The sequence below is a fragment of the Tiliqua scincoides genome, chromosome 1, assembly GCF_035046505.1.
Source record: "Tiliqua scincoides isolate rTilSci1 chromosome 1, rTilSci1.hap2, whole genome shotgun sequence".
In the NCBI taxonomy this organism is placed as follows: domain Eukaryota; kingdom Metazoa; phylum Chordata; class Lepidosauria; order Squamata; family Scincidae; genus Tiliqua; species Tiliqua scincoides.
In genome coordinates this window covers 284,980,412-284,994,676 of record NC_089821.1, presented here as the reverse complement: position 1 = coordinate 284,994,676, position 14,265 = coordinate 284,980,412, and the positions used below count along the sequence as shown (strand labels likewise).

Below are 14,265 nucleotides of genomic sequence, written 5' to 3'. Positions count from 1 at the left end.
ATTTCATGAGTGTAGGAAGCCCACCTGCAAGCTGAATGGCTCGGATATTAGAAATATTATTGTAGAACATCCTGCAGATCGCTTCAGCTCCATCTGTGTTGAGGTGATTATGAGAGATATTCTGGAAAAAAGCATTGGAAAGGGGGAGAAGAAGTATCTTAAGAACATGAAGCTACTCTAAGCTCCATCAGTTTGTCTAGTATTTTTTAAGGGGCAAACAGCATGTTACACATAGATGCATTTAGAGAACCCCTCCCCCTTTAACTGAAAAGCAGTTTCCAGAATCTGCAATCAGGAGCAGAATGACAGCAAGAGAAAGAATGCTTAATCTTTACTCTGTCAGCCTTTTCCTCTCTTAAACCCAGCTGCTTTTCTCCCCATGGAGAAAAAAAACAGAATCCCTTTAATTACCTTTGGTGGGGGAAAAAAGCATCTGGGAGATTCATTTGTGTAAATAGTGGAACAGGAAAGGGTTGAGCAGGTCCTCTCCCCATCCTCTTCTTTCAATTTCAATCTCCTTTTGTCAATGAAACGTTGAGAGAAGGAATCACAGCATTCTCTCCCACATCAGGGCTTGACTCAAACTCCTGAAGCCATTTTATACATTCAGCAGAATCAAGCTGTACAATTTTTCTTGAACCATTTCAGGGTAATGGTTAGGATTGCTTGCTTCAATGTGCCTCTAGCTGAGGAAAACACACACCTCTCTGCACATAGAAAACCAGCTTGTCAGCAAAATATTTAGCGTAGTCATCTCCCTGACATGCTATTTTTCTATGGGCAGGGAAGATGGTAGAGTGTGTGTGTGTGTGTGTGTGTGAGAGAGAGAGAGAGAGAGAGAGAGAGAGAGAGAGAGCATCTAAACACAGAGTTCCTTTCCCACCTGCCATTTCTAGTGGTACAGTCCAGAAAAAGCTGTATGACTTATCCTTGCTGGCCACTGTGCCGCCCTGGGGTGAACCTAGAAGTGCTGCCACCCCCCACCATAAAACATCAGTTCTGGTTTTTCCAGAAGTGACATTTTAAGGCCCTTAGAAGGCATCCATGGGCTTCCCCAGCATCAGAACACCTCCTGGATGTGATGTGAACCAGAAGTTGCAGACGTGAACCAGAAGTGACTTCTGGTCACATCTGGGACATCTTCTGAGTCCAGGAAATGCCCACGGCCCACTCCACAGGCCTTCCCTGACCTCAGAACCCATCCTGGATGCAACCAGAAGCTCCTTCCAGTTGTGTCCAGCAAGCTCTCTGAGCCAGGGCTTCGCATCCGTGGATGCTGAACCTGCAGATAAGAAGGGCCCACTGTATGGGAGAATCCAATTTTAATGCGGGCCACACTTTCAGCCACACTGTTTCTGCTGGGACATTTCTTTGCTTGGTGAATTGACGCCTTAGCCGAAGTGGCACAGCTGAAAGGGTGGCCCACTTTCAGGAAAGCCTTTGACAGTTGGGCTCTCCCAGTGCCTCAGCAGCTTCTCCCTCTCTCACTCTTTTGGTCTGCCATTATCCTGTAGTGTTCCTTGACTCCAGAGGATTCCTTCCACCTATCCCTCCCAGAGCCTCGGCAGACGTGGTTCTGCTGAAAAGGCAGCACTGGGAGAGCAATGGACCAGATAAAGAGCTTCCGCAAGTCAGGTCCAGTCCATGGACACCCCTAGAATAATGTGTTTGTTTGACACTCTGGAATAGATAAATAATTTACAAGGACAAACAAGATAACAACTGCATCATCATCATCATCACAACCACCACGATTGATAGCCTAGCACAGGGGTGTCCAAAGTTTCTGGCAGGAGGGCCACATCATCTCTCTGACACTGTGTCAGGGGCCTTAATTCTGTAAATTAAAAAGAATTAATTTACATTTAAAATTTGAATAAATTTACATAAATGAATATATTAAAGATGAACTTATATGAATGAATGAGGGTCTTTCAATAGCTCAAGGCCTATAAAAGGCCTTGCACAAAGCAAGGTTGGCCTTTCCTTTTCTGCCACTACTGCATCACAGATGTGAAACAACAAACAGTGGAGGGAGCCCTCATCCACAGCTCATGCGAGATGTTAAACAGTCGCCCTCACGCTGACAGCAGTTGCGTTGGGCCAGTGTGGGCTCCAACAAATCTCTGGAGGGCCAGAGGCTCATTGGAGACTGGGGGCTCCCCAAGGGCCGCTTTGAGAGGCCTCGAGGGCCACAAGTGGCCCCAGGGCCAGGGTTTGGGCACCCCTGGCCTAGCAGAATGACCTACCACAGCTCATTTCACAATAAAATACAAGATAATTCCTTCATTTTCCATACAGAGAAAGATTATATGTGGATACCATCTCCTGGATGTAGCAGTTCTCCCGCAGCATCTGCACCAAGTATGTGGTTCCTTCCCCCAGAATCCAATTATCTTCTAGCTCTAGGTGAGTGATTGTTGTGTTGGACTATAGAATGAAGAATCAAAGGAGAGACAGAGGATTGCAGGTAGATTAGTTCAATTAAACTGACAGGGAAATTCTTTGTCAAATGCTAAGGTTGCCCTAAATATTATTTTTCACAATTTAGCAACAAAAATAAGACATGATTGTCAAACTGACTTACATTACTAGTGTAAAAACTAACACATATTACAGAAGTAAGCTTCTGACTAGCTTACATGTGAATATTTTTATCTCCTGCATCACATGCAGTTTGACCCTTGATGGTTTTTTGAGAAGTTGACATTAATTGCCCAATTCTACCTAACTCCCTGTGCAGCGATGCAGAGGCACTAATGGGGTGTCTGCTGTATCTTTGGCATCTGGAGGCCTCTTCGCGGCAAGGGCACATTTATTCCCTTGTCCCAAGGAAGCCCCTGCCAGCTTGGTGGGTCTACTCAGACCTGTGCCAGCTATATATGACCTGTGCCAGTCATGTGGATTTGTGAAGGAGGATCAGGTCCAGGAAGGGGGCTAGGATTTGGTGGATGCTGCTGCTGACAAACCCATTCCCTTCTCGGGCCATATCCACCATCCTCCCCATTCCATCACCTCCTTGTTCCGCCCAACCCCCACCCCATTCCACCCTCTCCCTGCCATGCTCCTACCACTACACAATCTTATCCGAGACAACAAGTATCCCTGGTCCATTGCCATGCTGACCTGGTGCTCACTGCTTCTGGTGGCATCCAGGCCATGCTGTCTGGCTCACCTAATGTGCTTTTAAAGGCACAAAAACATCACAGTTTTATGAAAAAACCAGAAGTGACTTTTTTTTTTGGTCTAAATGGCCATTCTGAACACCACAGAGGCCGCGGGTGGACATGTGTGGCCTCTGCAGGGCTCAGAAGAGCCTCCCAAGGGGAGGCGAGCACAGTTCTCCTCACCTCCAGAGGTGAGGGCAGAGGTCATGGGGGGCCCTCCTGCATCCGCAGTTAAGTGAAACCACGGACGAGGAGACTGCTGATACAGGGGACCCCCTTATTATTATTGTTCTAGTCCACACGTTTGTTCAGACCCCATGAGACATGTTTGTTCAGTCCCAATGTGTTCAACAGGACTTATTCCCAGGTAAATTTGCATAGAATTTTAGCTTGAATGTAATGTGAGCTGCATGCTATCTCTCAGGCAGCCCTTAGGAAAGATTATGTTGCCACTCATATTCTCCTTGTACTATTGTTGAAATGGTCTTCAAAACTAAAGTGATTTGAAATGCACTGTGTTATTATTTCTTTAAAATTTAGCAGACGGCAGTACTGTGTTACTGTATACAACTACTGTATTTGTTAAGGAACATCAAAGCAGCTGCAAATCTGGCAAAGGCCCCCAAAATAGAGAGGGAGGAGGAAATATGGAGACTTTGAGAAATTGCAGGGTGGCTAAACCGGAGATGTAGATGGGCAGCCCAATCCTGAGCTGCCCGGAGCGTCCAGGCTCGGCAGCACCGAAAAGGGCTGCCGCCGAATCCTGTGCCTCCTGCGCTACCACGGGAGGCTCCTCAGGAGAAGGGGACATTTGTCCCCTTCCCCTGAGTAAGATAAGCAGTCCTGCAATGGGGCTACCCTCTACGAGCGCCCTGGATCCTGCGGAACTTGGATCCTCCTCCCGCCCGCCCCTCGGCACGCCTCCTCCCTGCCCCCGCCGGCCTCCCCCTCCCCGAAATGCCTCATCCACGCCCCTGCCGGCCTCCCCCTCCCCGGAACGCCTCGTCCACGCCCCCACCCAAGCCCCTGCCTCCTGTTCTGCAGCCCGGCGGTCTGGGAGACCGCCGAGCCGCAGAACCTGGGCCACTACCCAGCGCTAGCCCAGCACTGGCTGGTGCTGAGCTAGCACTGGCGGGAGCCCAGGAGTGAGCCCCACAAATGTGCCTTACGGCATGTTTGTGACTGTGGCCGGTGGCACGCACAGGATTGGGCTCGAGATCAGGTTATCCTTCCTCCAACATGAAAGAATAGTCCTTTCCATTCTCAAATGGTCAAAACCTTAGTATTACAAGAGTAAGATTAGAGATGTGAAGGCCCGGAAAAAAACCGTCAAAATTTGGAAAAAAACCTGGTTTTTTCCCGGTTTTTCCTGAAGCCTTTTTTGTTTTTGTTTTTTCCAAAAAATTGAAAAAAATTGAAAAAAGAAAAAAAAGGAAAAAAATTGATTATGGAATGTTTTATTTTAACATGATGAATAAAATATTTTAAGACAAGGTGTTCAAATATTTTCCAAATCATTTCTAAAAAATATGTATGGTATCAGATTATTCTAATTTCTGTGCACTGAGGACAAGTAAGTCCTAGTTTTACAAACTGAACTCTCCAATGCAAGAACAAGATGCATTTCTTACTTCAGGAGGTACTGCTATTGTCACAAGAAAAGAAAAAGGTTTCAGTTTTGTTTTTGCGTGTGGGTGGTTATGTTTGGTTCTGTTCTGTCCTCTTCACTAGGCCTCAAAGCATTGGAAGAAAATACAGAACAATAAAAAGGACCTGAAATTAAGTAATATATACTTAATTTAAAAATGCAAGAGTTTACATTTATCGGTTTATCTGATTCCAGAAAACTGAATCATTTAGGGCGCAATCCTAACCCCTTATGTCAGTGCTTTCCAGCACTGACAAAAGGGCAGTGCAGCTCCAAGGAAAGGAAACAAACTTTGAGGAGGCCTCTGTGAGTGCCACCCAACTGCAGGATGCAGCACACGTCCCATTGGCACCGCCATGCCAGTGCTAGAAAGCACTGACATAAGGGGTTAGGATTGCGCCCTTAGCTACATGAGTTTTTTATAACCTTTGTGTAAATAATAATTTAATTACTAATAATCTGGTTCTTTACTCCCCCCACCCATAACCATAGATTAGTGTCTTCTTGCAAACTAGCCATTGAGAGCCCAATCCTGGGCTCCGTGCTGCGGCATGCTTGCGAGCCTCACCACCGGGCTCCCATCTGTCCTAGCCCAGCACCGGCTGGTGCTGGACTAGCGTGGGGCGGTCGCCCAGCCTCCGCAGCCTCACAGACCGCCGAGCTGCGGCACGGTAAGCGGGGGCAGGGCGGAGAGGAGGCGTTCCAGGGAGGGGGGAGGCTGGTGGGGGGCAGAGAGAAGGTGGGGGGAGGCATGACGTGGAGGCATGACGAGGGGAGGGGGCGGGTGGGAGGTGTACCGGGCGAGGGAGGGAGGCAGGTCCGTGCAGCTCCGCTCCACAGGATCCAAGGCATTCGTGGGGGGGCTCAGCACCTTATACGAATGCCTTTACTTCACCACTGACCTTTTGGTTGGCGGTCAAGTAAGTAACTCCACTGCGGGGCTGCTTACCTTACCCGGAAGAAGAGGTCGAAAGTCCCCTTCTCCCGAGGTGCCTCCCGCGGTAGCCTGGGGCGCGCAGGATCCAGCGGCAGCTGTTCTCGGTGCCGCCGAGGCTAGGCGCCCCAGGCAGCTCAGGATTGGGCTGTAAATTATTTTTCTTTCCTACTCCCTCAGGAAAATGGTGAGACCAACATCTAGCACAGGGGTCTCCAAATCCCGGCCCGGGGGCCAGATGTGACCCCCAGCAAGCCTCTTTCCAGCCTGCAGCCAACCTCTTGTCCCCTGAAAACCTCTGGCCCACTCAACTGAACATGACCAGAACTGTGCTCCGATTGTGTCTGGAGGGTATTCTGAGATCACTCATCTAAGTTGCATCGCTAATTTATTTATTTAAATTTTATATTTAAATTTTTTTTTCCAGCGCTCCACACCACGCCAGATATTTGATGCGGGCCTCTGGCCAAAAAGTTGGAATATGAACGTGTAATGGAATCTGTGCAAGGAAAAATTAATGAAGCACTGTGTCTTGCACTACTTACAGATGGATGGACAAATGTGAGAGAAGGAATTATAAATTTTGTTATAACAACACCTCAACCAGTTTTTTACAAAAGCATTGAAACAGGAGAGAACAGACATACTGCAGAGTATATCAGCTGTAAAATATGTGAAGTCCTACAGAAAATTGGGAGTGGTAAAGTATTTGCTTTGCTGACTGACAATGCCAGCAATATGAAAGCAGCATGGGAGATCATAATGGAAAAGTATCCACATATTACTGCAATAGGATGTGCATCTCACGGGCTCAACTTGCTTCTTAATGATATTATGAAACTGGACACTCTTCAGATGATCTATAGAGGAGCAAAAGAAGTTATAAAACATGTAAAAGGTACTCATATTGTAGCTGCAGTTTTCAAGAAGAAGCAAGTAGAAAAAAATGCAAAGAATAAAATAGTGACCCTGAAGCTCTGGGTGAGCTGGAGTGGTGATCTCCTTTGAAAGTTCACTAAAAAACAAAGAAGCTCTTCAAGAAACAGTAATAGTTGAAGATCTTAAAGTACCCAGGAGTGTAAGAAACACTGTTCTTGATCAGGATGTCTTCTGGGTTCAGCTGCAAAATTCCCTGAAGAGTCTAAAGGCAATTGTTGCAGCAATCACTGCATCTGAATCAGCTAATGCACTTTTGTCAGAAATTCCTTATCTAATGACCAAGATAAAAACAACTGTTTTTGAAAATCTCAATATAGCTCCACTTACAACTATAGAAGAAAGTAAAGTGAAAGATTTTATTTTAAAAAGGGAAGAATTTTGTTGCCATCCAATTCATGCTGCTGCAAATCTGCTGGATCCAAGATTCAAAGGTGGAAATATAAGTGATGACAGCACTGTTACTACATTTGACTGGATTACAAACCAAGCATCACAGTGAGGACTTGATGTTGGGAAGGTACTTTCAAATGTTGCAGAATATAGAACATCTTCAGGGATTTGGTCCAGGAATGCAATCTGGGATTCTGCCAAACATATTCATCCTGCAACATGGTGGCAAGGTCTTTATACAACACAGTCTCTGACTCCTCTTGCTTCTTGCCTTCTTCAGATTCCTCCATCTTCTGCAGCATGTGAAAGAATCTGGTCTATGTTTGGAAACACTCACACTAAATCAAGAAATAAACTGACATGTGAAAGGGTAGAGAAGCTTGTTTCAATCGGGGCAAAACTTCGGTTTTTAGAAGTCCATGATAACTGTGATAATAACAGACACAACAGAGTAGCTGCAGAAGTAGAGACTGTAACAGATACCAATAATTACAGTTCAGAAAATCTGATTAAATTTCATGCCCATTCATTGAAACATAGTCCCATTCCCTTCTATTCACTTCCTCCCTCTTCAATTCTTTTTATGAGAATGGGTTTTTAATTTTTATTTAATACTGTGGAGAGGAAATATGAATAATTGTTACTTCTGGATTTTTAAAAATTGTTTTGTGGAGGTTTGTTTGTCTGCTCCACATAAACTAATAAACAGTTCAGGAGATTGTTGCTCCATTTGTTACAATTACAAATAAATATATTAAAAAGTAAATTCTGTTTGTAATAATTGTTTGGATACACTATATTTTTAATATGCTAGTTGTGATAATTTTATGCCAGGTCAAGTTGTCCATAGTCATCTTTTATATTCCTAAAGTAACAGAACGACTTTCAATCTGGAAAAGAAAAAAAGTGCTAATGTAGCATTTTTTTCCATTTTTCTGAAAATTTCAGTTTTTTTCTGGAAAAAAAAAATGGAAAAAAATTAGGTTTTTTCCCGAGCTTCAAAATTTCCAGAAATTTTGCATCTCTAAGTAAGATCCTGTAGGACTGAATAAACTCTCATCCAGTACTTACAACCAGGGCAATGGCAAGGGCTTTGGTTCCCTTGGGTCCAAGTCCATGATGGTTAAGGTTCATGACCGACTCTTCCATGTTCCGAATGAAGTAAGAGACAGGAACCACTCCCACTAGCTTGCAAGCCTCGGTGTACAGTTCTGCCCCTTTTATGGTTACTGCAAATGATCGATCAATATCTGCAAAGGCAAAGCAGTCAGGCTGAAAATACATTTTTCCTGTACTCGCTATAGAGAAAACTGATGAGTTCCTGACTAGAATTCAAGGGACCATTTAACATTTAAAGAAGGCATGAGCTGCAATTGAGCATCTCTGAAGTTGTTTACATTTTCCATGTTGACTTCAGGGGAAAAAAAGAGGCATTCCTCAATTTAGCAAGAGAACCCATACTTTTTAGGAGACAGCCATGGGAGGAGGTTTTGGGCAAGTCACTATCATAGTTTAACTTATCTCACAAGTGTATTGTGAGTCTAACAGAGAAAAGGTGGGTTGGAAGACAAAACAGTAAGCAGTCACCTTCAATCTCGAGGTCTGTCTCAGAGCTGTCATCCCTCCTCTTCTCTTCCGCAGTGTCAGTGACTTCTGTGACAGACTGTGCATCCACAGGTGAGGTGAGTTCTGACATCTCATCTTGTTGGTCTGGAATAAGAGTGATTGCACACATTCTGCAAATGGGAATGCAACACCTATCAGGGTGACCAGATGTCATAACCCCAAAAGAGGACAAGTGTCACCCAAAACGTCCAAGAAAAATGAAGGACATGACAAAATAAAGCGAAAAACACTTGTCTATTGATTTCATTTGTTTAATTTAATCATTATATTACTTATTATTAAATTTAAAACTATATTACATAAAATTTATTACATGTAATTTATTAATTTCAAGAATGCTATGTGTTGCCTGCTCACAGGGAAAAGGAGGACATTTAAGTTCTTTTCCAGGAAGCAAGGCTAAAAAAGAAGACATGTCCTGGAAAAAGAGTACATCTGGTCACCCTGAGACCTATGCAGCGTGTTACCCAGGGAATCCAATTTCATGAACTTATCATGAACCCCAGAGCACCCTTAAATGGCAACTCTTACTCCAACCCTTTCGTTATGTCCACTGTGCATCACACTCACCAACAAGTTGTCACAGATCAATGGCTACTTTCCACAACAGGAGCCAAAAGTTTCAAACACATACTGTCTTTTGAAGTGTCCTCTCCAGTAGTCCTATCTCAGGTTCACTGCTCTTTTCAAATGGATTTCTTGCTACACTTGGAGACTCTCCTCAGCAAACCCATATCTCGTACTGATCATCCATTGCCACTGCTGATAGTATTTAGCACCACAGTTTGTTGACCCTCACCTTAAAATTATGACCATTGTTTTTATTTATTTCTAGGCTTCTTTTCTTGCCACTGACTGGAAGACACACCAAGGGTCTCCTGCATCATTCTGAGAAGGCTTTCAGTGTTCTTTCTCTAATAAAGTGAAATGGTCTGAATGCCAAAAGTGCACAGGGATTGGAAGCAAGATTTGTAACTAGATGCCACTAGATGTGATACCACCTCTCACCTCCAATTCATAATTTATTTTACAGTTAGGCAGAAACAGATTTTGGAAAATTGCCCCTTTCAGAGAAATCATACTACAAGTTCCAGAGGTTGCTATTATTTTTATACTTTAATGACCTAGTCTGACGAAGGGAAAGAGAAGTGTTGTTACTAGTTATCACTTTTTTTTGTTCTGTTTTTTGGTACAGTGTGTTCTGTCTATCCCTTCCATTCATTGAATTACTGGTGTGTTCTCTTGTACCCTCCTTAGGTGTTGTTGAATATTCAAGTCTGACATGAGATCCACAGTTCAGTCATCCAGGCATTGATACGTGTGAAAAAGGAGAGTACTGACTGAGGCCATTGACTGGTATCTCTAGTTTCATTGAATCAGCTCTCCATATTGAAACTAATAACCTACCCAAATACTTTTTTTTCTTTCAGAGGCAAGGGATGGCAAAAATGAATAACCATGTTGCTTGAAATAGGTGAATGGTTTGTTTATGACATGAAATCATAAACAATAAGAGAGTCAACAAGGCCATCTCCAGCAATACCCTTTCTACAAGGCAAGAAAGATTGCCTAAATGTGCTTTAATGGCCCTCCAATTCCAGTCTACCCATCCGGCCTTTCCAGGGATGGTATCAGAGATTGTCCAGGTCTGGCATTGGCTGAAAGCCCACAACCATCAAATGGTCCACCTGGTCACTCTTGGTGACAATGATAGCACCCAGTGTACCATCAGGGGGTGGGCAGGTGGTGACATGGCAAGCCCAGTGCAAGGCTTTGCTCCAGGGCTGCCAGCAAGCTGGCACCAGCACTGGGCCCTTCCATTTCAATTGTTGCCCTATTTGATTTGTAGTACATTCTTTTTTATGGGTACTATTGCTGCTATTGGCCACTTCATCTCATTTCATCTGTCTGTACTTCTCAATTGCCATCATGCATTACCCCAATTTGTCTGCCCTAGTTTGATCTTCAGAAAGTTAACACTGTGGGGAAGAAGAGTTGATTTCTGACTTCACACCACTCTGGTTTGCAATACAATCCAAGGACCATCTCCAAGTGTGCCCCCCTCTTTCAGATCTCACATATACACCAATGAATTCATTGTAAGTGTTGTATTTGCTGAACCTCTAACAGCATTTATGGTGAAATGGTGATTTATTTTAAACACATTTATAATGGTCTCACCTTCATCGTCATCAAAGTCAAAGTTTAAATAGTCCATGGTGTTGTTGGGGAACCAGGAATTCTGTTTATGGTTTCTTCCTTTTTTTTTTTCTCACTCTGTTACCAATAATTTACAATATTATACTCTCTATTTCAAACCTTTTTCAAACAAAAGCTTCACCAGAGTCATCCAACCACAACTTTTATACATCACAGACAATTTCCATGACCTATGGTGTCAGCTGGCAATGTGGAATCCTGAATGATATTGTTTCTGCTTAGGAAGACCACATTTCTTGGCCACTGGGGCTGCCTGTGTATTGTGCATGCTGTTTGTCTTCTCTTCAGTTCAGGTCACTTTAATTTCATCTCAAGTATTCCATGACCTCATCCAGACATTGTGACTCAAGTTATATGGTGTCTCCTATGGTCACATAGCCTCAGATCTGCATCAGGCCTTCTTTACTGCACTGGATCAAAATGGATCAGAATTCAGGTAAGTGATCCTGTTTCAGAAAATGGTGCTGATGATTAGGACAGCTAAGCCTGTGAAGGTTCTAAGAAACAATAGATGGTTCTGTTTATGTTGCTAACTTTCTTGACCAAGGTAGAGAGAGTCATTTTTTTCAATTGTCACCTGCTGGCCTGCTGGCCATGTTCTGTTTTGTTTTTTCCCCTACTACAGATATGGTAAGGTTGGCTGTCTCTGACAAAAGGCAATCTCGAGTGGCCAATTAACACTGACATTTGGACCAAACAAACTCATGTTTGTTAGAAAGATTAGCTCTTTCTAAGAATTCTCCCCAACCAGACAATATTGAGATTCACTGCCTAATATTCTCCTCCTGTTTCTCTCTCTCTCTCTCTGAAAATGGCAGAGATCCAAAAGTGAAATTGTTATCTACAAATATTAAGGTTTCAAATACTGCATGATGATGGATTTGAAGGCTATAAACAGGATTTTTTGTAATAACAGCCATTCTTCAGATATCATGCATATAATAAAATTGGCTGTGGCAGTGGCACCTTCCCAAATCTTTAAAAGGTGATTAATTAGGAATATTGCTTATGTGCACCTAACTACAAGGAACTGGGCTTGTTAGCCACATGTCCCTGCTTGTCTCTTGTTTGCTAGCTACATGGTGGGAGCTTCTTCCAGCTTTGACTACTACCTAGCGATGTTTTTTTTTTTTAGTGACAGCTGCACTGGGTATAACCAGCTAGGCAAGGAAATAAGTGTCCAATTATCACTCAGTTTGACCTCTGATTTACCCAGCTAGTATATAAATGTCCAAGGCTGCAACCAGTGATATGGTGGTTATTTTGGGATAAGCAATCATGCAAACAAGCAAGTGGTAAATTTAGTAAAACCAACCCATGTCGGTCAAGAAAGCAAGTACATGACAAGAAGAGGCAAAAATAATAATGAAAATATAAAGAGAAATTGGTCAGAACACATGACGGACAAGGCTGTGATTATTTTTAGGATCTTTTAATTAGCAAGTATAAAATATTAATGACACAAGACTGATAATTTGCATTTTTTTTAAAAGTCCTACTTCTTGAGATTTTGGAGATAAGATGAGATGGATTTAAATGAGACACCAGAAGGCAAAATGAGACGACATTTTATTTTATTTTTAAATCAATCTCATGAGTTATTAAAAAGTCAACCTTCCCATTTCTATAAAGTAGCTAACTTGGACTTTTTTGCTGGTTTAGGGCCCAAGGTTATTTCTTTAGAGCACATACACAAAGTTTACACCCATTCATTTTGAATTAATTAATATGGAATAACTAATGAGTCATGATTCTGCATAGCTAGTTGTATTGGAATTTGCACCACCACATATAAACAACTGAACAGAAAAGAAAGAAAGAAAGAAAGAAAGAGTGCAGTCCTGGATGCACTAACCCAGGAGTTAGCCCCATTGAGTGAGACCAGGGTGACCAGGCATTCTCTTTTTCCAGGACATGTCCTCTTTTTTTAGCCTCATGTCCTGGAAAGAACTTAAATGTCCTCCTTTTCCCTGTGAGCAGCCCCTGCAGGCAGCGCAAAGCATTCTTGCAATTAATATATTATATGAAACTATATGTAATATAGTTTTAAATTTAATAATAACATAATATTTAAATTAACCACATGAAATCCATAAACAAGTGTTTTTAGCTTTTATTTTGTCATGTCCTGCATTTTTCTTGGATGTCCTACTTTTTGTCCTCTTTTGTGGTTAAGACATCTGGTCACCCTGACTAAGACTTACTTCTGAGTAAACAAGTACAGCATTTTGCTCAAAGTGTTTAAGAAAAGGGTTATCTAAATTAAGGATTTTTAAAAATGTGTGACATTTTGTATTATGCCATTTTCTACTACATGCACTTGACAAACTTGGCACACCACTTTAGAGATGGTTAATATTAAAATGTGGGTTGTGTGTAGGGCTGACGTCTTTTCCTCAGAGTTGGTTTCTGGCTTTCTGGCTAGGTACTGGAACTGACCCCCACATCAAGTGCTTGTACATTTAAGATCCATTTCTAAGGTTGGGTGTCCCCAGAACCTCTGAGGTGTGTGGTGATGACCAGTGAGGAGCCATTTTCAGTTGTGACCTTTTCTGTTTGTAGCTCTCCCTCCTCACAGAAGGGCGCCTTGGCTTGGGTCATTTCAGAACCCTGTGAAAACCTGTTTTTAGCTGCTGTTGTGATGCTTTTACTTGTGTAGACCACCTCAAGAAGCTTGTTGAAGTTGGTATGCAAAGAAATGCCTGACAATGAATTCGAATTGGAACCAGGCCTGACCTGGGAGCTACTTTGGATTCACAGCCCAATCCTATGCATATATACTAATAAGCCCCATTATAGATAGTGGGACTTACTCCCAGGTAAGTGTGGATAGGATTGCTACTTCAGATTCACAGCACAATCTGATGCAGTTCTACTCAAGGAGTAAGTCCCTTTGAATTCAATGGGGCTTACTCCCAGGAAACTGTGCCTAGGATAGCCTCACAGTCCAATCCTAGTCGCACTTTCCTGGGAGTAAGCCCCACTTACTATAATGGGGTTTACTTCTGAGTAGACATGCAGAGGATTGGCTATGCGTGTCTACTCAGAAGTAAGCCCCATTATAGTAAGTGGGGTTTCCTCCCAGGTAAGTGCGGATAGGATTCCAATGCTATGCGTGCCTACTCAGAAGTAAGCCCCATTGCAGTCAGAGGGGCTTCCTCCCAGGTAAGTGTGGGCGGACTGCAGCCTCAGCAGGGTGTGTTCTGTGGGAGGGGAGCGGGGCCTCCTCAGGCTGGGCGCCGGCCAGAGCGCGTCCACCTGCCTGGCGGGGGCCGAGCGCCTCAGGCTGCTGCTCCGGTCCCAGCCGGGCGAGGCGGGGCTGGCGCGTGGCTGGCCGCCGG

The 14,265-nt window shown here is 43.5% G+C and overlaps 1 protein-coding gene across 1 annotated transcript in view; it reads right to left on the bottom strand.

The window, feature by feature from the left end:
- The window catches only part of LRRC74A (leucine rich repeat containing 74A), a 29,250-nt gene extending 18,328 nt beyond the window's left edge, over positions 1 to 10,922 (bottom strand). The window contains exons 1-5 of the mRNA XM_066612098.1: positions 10,886 to 10,922; positions 8,666 to 8,788; positions 8,150 to 8,328; positions 2,323 to 2,430; positions 25 to 121 (exon numbers count right to left, since the gene is read on the bottom strand). Of these exons, the coding sequence (XP_066468195.1) occupies positions 25 to 121; positions 2,323 to 2,430; positions 8,150 to 8,328; positions 8,666 to 8,788; positions 10,886 to 10,922 (544 nt within the window). The remainder of the gene's footprint in view (positions 1 to 24; positions 122 to 2,322; positions 2,431 to 8,149; positions 8,329 to 8,665; positions 8,789 to 10,885) is intronic.
- Positions 10,923 to 14,265: the final 3,343 nt, after the last annotated feature.